The sequence below is a fragment of the Hemiscyllium ocellatum genome, chromosome 31 (assembly GCF_020745735.1).
Source record: "Hemiscyllium ocellatum isolate sHemOce1 chromosome 31, sHemOce1.pat.X.cur, whole genome shotgun sequence".
NCBI classification, from domain to species: Eukaryota; Metazoa; Chordata; class Chondrichthyes; order Orectolobiformes; family Hemiscylliidae; genus Hemiscyllium; species Hemiscyllium ocellatum.
The window spans coordinates 8,538,554-8,544,848 of record NC_083431.1 but is presented as its reverse complement, the minus strand read 5'-3'; the positions used below and the strand labels follow the sequence as shown (position 1 = coordinate 8,544,848).

Below are 6,295 nucleotides of genomic sequence, written 5' to 3'. Positions count from 1 at the left end.
GACATTGACTGCACCTGGAGGATTGGTGAAAGGCACTTTTTGGTCTGCTCGAAACCTATTGGTCTTCCAGAGCAAGAAGTTAACCTTGACCAACTGTGCAGACTCGCACATTTCAAGGTCCAGGACTACGTGCTGAGGGATGCATAAAGCCTGGGGAAGCTGCCACCAAGGAGTCGCAGTGAAAGACCACTATCTAAGGTCTTTCTGCTAAAGTACAATGGGGGTCCGCTCAGGTATTGGACTCTCCCTGTGTCTCAAATGTATGTAAATTTAGTCTCGTATAAATAACAAATGCCTTGGGTTTATTTGTTCTGCATATGTAAAGTGAGTACAGAACTGAAATGTATGTAAAGATCCTTTTACAGATAAAATTACATTTTGAAATATAAAAAGTTCCTATGGATGAGTTACATTGCTGCTATTGTATATCACTAATGGATGGTCAAATGTTGAAAGGAATGTTGGGAAAGTTGATCTGGTACACCGTGACATCCATGGTGGTGTTAGAAAAAGAGAATGCAGTCTGAGTTGTTTGTCTTAAAGTTGGTTAAAGTCAATGCTTTAATTTTTGCAGGTAGGAGTGTTTACCTCCTGTAGTACTATGGCCTGTTTGGTTCACCTGCTGTACTGTTCAGTGTTGAGTTCACAGTTACTCCAGTGATTTTTGAAGAAGCTGTAATAGATTTTCAAGCTAAGATGGTGTATGATTTTGATACAGTTTGTTCTACTGCTCCTTTTCCCTCTACTATTGGCTATTGAGAAATTTGGGAGGTATTGTTGAGGAAACTTTGGCAAATGGAGTTATAGTGGTTGATCCTTTGGCTGATGTGCACCAAGCCAGTGTGTGCCAGTATTGGAGGGATCAAATGTTTAAAATGATGATGAGGAGTTGATCATGCAGCCAATTACATCCTTAATGGTGTTGGAATTTTCCAATTATTGTCGGAACTGCACTCTTCCAATCAAGTGTGCAATAAGTATTGTATCATTCTCCTGTCTGGCCTCGTGTAAACAACAGAAAGGCTATGGGAATCAGGAGATAATCGAGTTTCTGTTGAACATTCAGCTTCTGACTTGCTTTAGTAGCTACTGTATCTGTGCTTATGTTTATGCACTGGAACTCCCCAACCCCATTCCTAGCCTTGGCTTCACACCCATTCCACAGGATCCACTCCATCTTTGCCTGCTTCCCTATTTGCCCATGTACCAGTCCATCTCATTTCCTCCCTTCCCTGCTTCAGGCCTATGCCTCCTCCACACTGTCAAAATTGTCCTTTTTTCCCCTGCTCCTGACTTGACTCCCATTCCCTGACACTGGATATGATCTTCCTTTGCAGAGAAAGCAGTCTGAATGGTTTTGTTTTTAAACTTTTGTCAATACAAAATTGCATTGGTGTCTCAAGAAATTAAAGGGCATCAGAGAGCTTTAGTTATTGATGCACAAGGCCATAAATGATTGAATTGTACAGTGACTGGCGTAAAGCGCTGTCTTGTCAAGTTTGGCACTTGTTTCTCATGTATTTTCAGTCAGCTCTCCTCATTATCAGTTTCTTGTTGTCTCTGCACATGGTTAAAGGTGGTTCATTACAGGTGCACACTAACCTGCATTTTTGCACCAATGATTGCAATCATAGTTCTCTGGGACAATTCTTTTTCCAAAAACTGTGTCCTTATTCATCAAATTAGTAATTCCTTTGCCATCTAACAAACTAAGAACCATCAAATTCCTTATTATTAGGCTATATAATTAGACGAATTAAACTCCGATAAGTATTGGCCGACCAATTGAATTGTAATCGACTCTGCTTTGGCCTTAATACATGTAAAAACCTTGTAAAGTGGCCTTGAATTCAAGCACATGCTGTATTGCAGCCTATGAGAACAGAGAATGCTGGATCAATGCAGAGGGTAGTGCATGTATAGAATGCAGTGCTAGAGGAAGTGGTGGAGGTGTGTATAATTACAACATTTAAAAGGCATTTGGATGGGTATCGGAAGAGGAAGAGTTTAGACAGATATAGGCCAAGTGCTGGCAAATGGGATTACATCAAATCGGAATGTCTGGTTGGTTTGGGCGCAGGACACTACCTGTAAGATCCTTCATGCATGTCCGGTCAACCTGTACCATCATACACTGCCTACAAAACAGCTGCAGAGGGGTTGAGACTATCATACATCCCCTTCTGGAATGTGTCTTTGCAAAGGACGTCTGGAGGAAGATGCAATGGTTCATCACGGGACTCTGTGCTCTACTGTCTGTTACCCATGGTGCCCACTGAGACGGACATCAACTGTACCTGGAGGGGGACCATCAACTTCGTGAAAGACACTCTTTGGTCTGCTCGAACCTTGTTGGTCTTCCAGAACAAGGAGTTGATCCTGACTGAGTGTTGTAGACTGACACGTTCCAAGGTCCAGGACTATGTACTGAAGGACGCTTGGGGCAGCTGCTGCTAAGGCACAGTGGGGAAAGACTGTGCTCTGAGGTCTTTCTGCTGAAGGTAAATAGGAGTCTGAACAGTTACCAAACCCTCCTAGTGTGTCAACTATATGTAAATATTAGTATTATATGTGTAAGTGAGATCTTTGGTTTTGTGTGTAGTTAAACTCCAATGTTTTGTGTGTTTACTTCATATGCAACTACGCAGAACCAAACTGCTTATGTGTTAATGTATATATACTAGAAATTTTTTTCATGAATAAAATATATTTTTGAAATAAAAGAAGAGTCTGGTTGGTGCAGATGAATTAGACTGAAGAGTCTGTTTCTGTCTGATTCTATGACTCTATATCAGGAGATTTCTTCAGCTTACACAAGGAAGGAACAGTTTAAAAACCAGTAAAGCTTGGAATTAAACACATTGTAGTGCCATTTTGATGAATATAGGATGAATCGAGCCCAGATCATTCACAGATTTTATTAGTTTTTTTTCCTTTTGGGTAGTACCACAGTTATGGAACAATGCTGAGATATAGTTTGACTGAGTTGAGAAGAGCTCTTCCTTCCTGATCCTTCATACTACTGAATTATATATTTGCAAGGAAAATACAGAGAGAGAGAGATGCAGATTTTCTTTTCAAAGTTCCTTCCATATAGCTGTGCAACTGCAGATTCTATAGAATGTTCCCAGAGCTGTTCAAAGGCTGCCAATGTAGTGAAAAACGGCCTTTCTGTCTGCCTTAATCTTGCCAGTCTTCTAGAGCATGGAGCCATCCAAGACTGGGTGTTGCATTAGTCACACAGATGTTGCATTTTGTTTTGAGTAAATTCTTGAACTCAGCTAACCTTCTAAGCAAAGTGAGAACAGGAGATTAATCAGAACATGAATCACTTTCTGTTGTTCTTACTTACTCCATAGTTTCTGTTTTCTAAGCATATGTTGGATCCTTTTTCTTTAGGACAAGGTCACTGCAATTGTCCAAATGTAGCCCAAGCTGAAAAGGGTTGTACAATCTGACAGAATTGTACATCTAATAGTCAAGTACTGTGTAATGTTAAAGGGAATTATTGATAATTCCTTCACCTGATTCTCCTGCAGGTGGACTTACAGTGAGGGAAAGGAGTTTCTGAGGAAGAACATGGACAACAAGAATGCAATGTATATATAGCGCTGAAATCAACATAGCATCTGATTACAATCAATGATTTATTGATGTATCATTTTTTTCTTTAGTATCTTTCATTGTTTCCCCACCACTATTTCCATTCTCTGTAAAATGAGCAGCATTTTTAAAAAGAATCAGTTAGTTGGATAGGAGACTGTTTCATTCTGTGTGATGAAAGGTGTGTAAACATATATGTCATTATCATTCTTTAAGTTTGGAATTTTTAAAAAGAGATGTGGGTTAGTGCTGTGAAGATTCATTTTCAAGATTAGCGGTCATTTTTGGAATAGTGACCTAAATTCAACATTGTTCAGAAAGCAGACTCTGCGATGTTAATGGAACAATATAGATACTGCTGAATTTATGGCAGTAGAGTAAACACATTTAAAGTCATTATCTTTGTTTTCAATTCAGATCAGAAAACACCAGTATTGAATATAACAAAGAACTACTGATGCTGGAAATCTGAAAGCAAAGCAGAAATGGTTGGAGAAACTCAGCAGGTCTGGCAACATCTGTGGAGAGAAAGCAGAGTTAATGTTTCGAGTCCAGTGACCTTTCTTCAGATTTGGGTTCACTAGGATGATCCCTTGTATGGAGGGATTGTCTTATGAGCGAAGGTTAAACAGGTTGGGACTATGTTTAAAGGAATGAGAGATGGTCTCATTGAAACATATAGGATTCCTAAGGGACTTGACAGGGTAAATGCTGACAGTATATTTCACCTCTGGGGTTGAGTCTAGGACCAGAGGGCATAGTCGTAGTATAAAGCAGCATCAGCTTAATACTGAGATGAGGAGGAATTTCTTCCCTCAGAAGGTTGTAGTCTTTGGAATTCTTTGCCACAGAGAACTATGGGGTGGGGGTGGGGAAATCTTATGTATATTTAAGGTTGAGTTGATCAAGGCTCTTGATCAATAGGGGAATCATGGGCTACAGGGAAAACATCGGAAAGTGGTTATGAGGAATGTTACAACCTATTTCTTATAGTTTTATGCTGCCAGACCTGTTCAGTAATATGAGAGTTGAGTTCAGAAGCAAGTTTTAGTTTCTCTCCTAGTCAAGAATTCAGGTCAGTTCAGGGAAGCCAGCTACCTCGGCAGGTATGTCTAGATTGTGAAGCTTCCAGACAAGGAGTATGAATTGAAATCTGTGAGAATATTTAAGATTTGTGAAAAGTTAGTGATGGCAAACTCGTAAAGGAATAATCAAATTGTCTCCACAGTGCATAGGAAAGAACCTGGAGTGGGCCAGTTATATAAAAATCTAACAAGTTGAGTTAGGGATCTAATTTCTTTTACATAAGCCTCTGTCATGAATAGCATTGAGAAACATGCTGAAACTTTGTTTTGATGTTCATCTTAAGATCTTGTTTAATATGTATGTAGTTTATTCTCTTTATTTTGTAACAAAACCTTATGTTTAGTTGTTAAAGAATATCAGCAACTTCATGTTAAGATGCTTCAATGATTAATCACTGTATTAATTAATTTTTAAAAATCGTTCCAGGTTTCATTTTGGGATTTGACTTACTGATCAATTGGTATCTTAACATGGGCTCTGCAATGAACATAAAATATCAATTGCAGTGAATTACATTCCATAACTGTTAGATTTGGACGTAATGTACTTCACAACATTGCTCTGAAATTGGTCAATATATTAAATGAAATTTGTATCACAATTTTGATTTTGACCTAATTTCTGTTCTATTTTTCCAGGTGCTGCAGTAGACACGAGAAATAATTTGGGGCAGACTCCGCTATTCATAGCTGCTTTGCTGGACCTTGTCAAAGTTGTTGATGTTTTATTGGAGTTTGGAGCAAATCCTAACCAGTAAGTTTCTTAACTGAATACTTCAAACTGTAATGAAAGCTGGTTTGTATATATAGCACCCTAAACATGGAAAAATATGCAAATGCTTTCAAAAGCAGGACAACAATGTAAAATAAGTGCACGGTACAAGGGAAAGTATACTGAGCAATGATGGGAGACCAGAGAGATGACTACGCATGGACAGAAGGATGAGCTTTGAGAAGGGCTTTCAAAAATTGAGAGGAAAAGGATGCTATGGAGGAAATTCTGGAGAGCAGGGTTAAGGCAACTAAAGAGTCAGCTATCAAAGGTCAGGTATGGGGCAAGAGCAATTATAATGCGATTAGGCAAGAATTAGGATGCATAGAATGGGGTAGCAAAATGCAGGGGATGCAGACAATGGTAATGTGGAGCTGGTTTAAGGAACAGATATTGTCTGTCCTTGATAGGTATGATTCTGTCAGGCAGAGAGGAAGTGATAAGGTAAGGGAACTGTGATTTACTACAGAAATTGCATCTTTTGTGAAGCAGAAGAAGGGATTATGTGTTAATGAGGCAAGATGGTTCAGATGAGGCAATGGAGAATTACAGATCATCTAGGAAGGATTTAAAGAGAGTTAAGAAGAGCAAAAAGAGGACACAAGCAGTATTTAGCAAATAGAATAAAGGAGAACCCTAAAGCTTTCTATAGATGTATGAGGAATAAAAGGATGACTAGGGTAGGAATAGGTCCAGTCAAAGATAGAAGTGGGAAGTTGAGTGTGGACCCTGTGGAGATCGGAGAGGTACTAAATGGACATTTCTCATCGGTTTTAACTCAGAAAAAGGAGAAGAATGAGATACAAGTTATTAGACTAGAAAGGATCGATGTTAG

The 6,295-nt window shown here is 39.0% G+C and overlaps 1 protein-coding gene across 1 annotated transcript in view; it reads left to right on the top strand.

Annotated features, from left to right (window-relative positions):
• The first annotated feature begins 217 nt into the window (after positions 1-217).
• Positions 218-6,295, top strand: part of LOC132830225 (inactive serine/threonine-protein kinase TEX14-like) — a 112,417-nt gene continuing 106,339 nt past the window's right edge. The window contains exons 1-2 of the mRNA XM_060847758.1: positions 218-233; positions 5,328-5,442. Coding sequence (XP_060703741.1) covers positions 218-233; positions 5,328-5,442 — 131 coding nt within the window. The remainder of the gene's footprint in view (positions 234-5,327; positions 5,443-6,295) is intronic.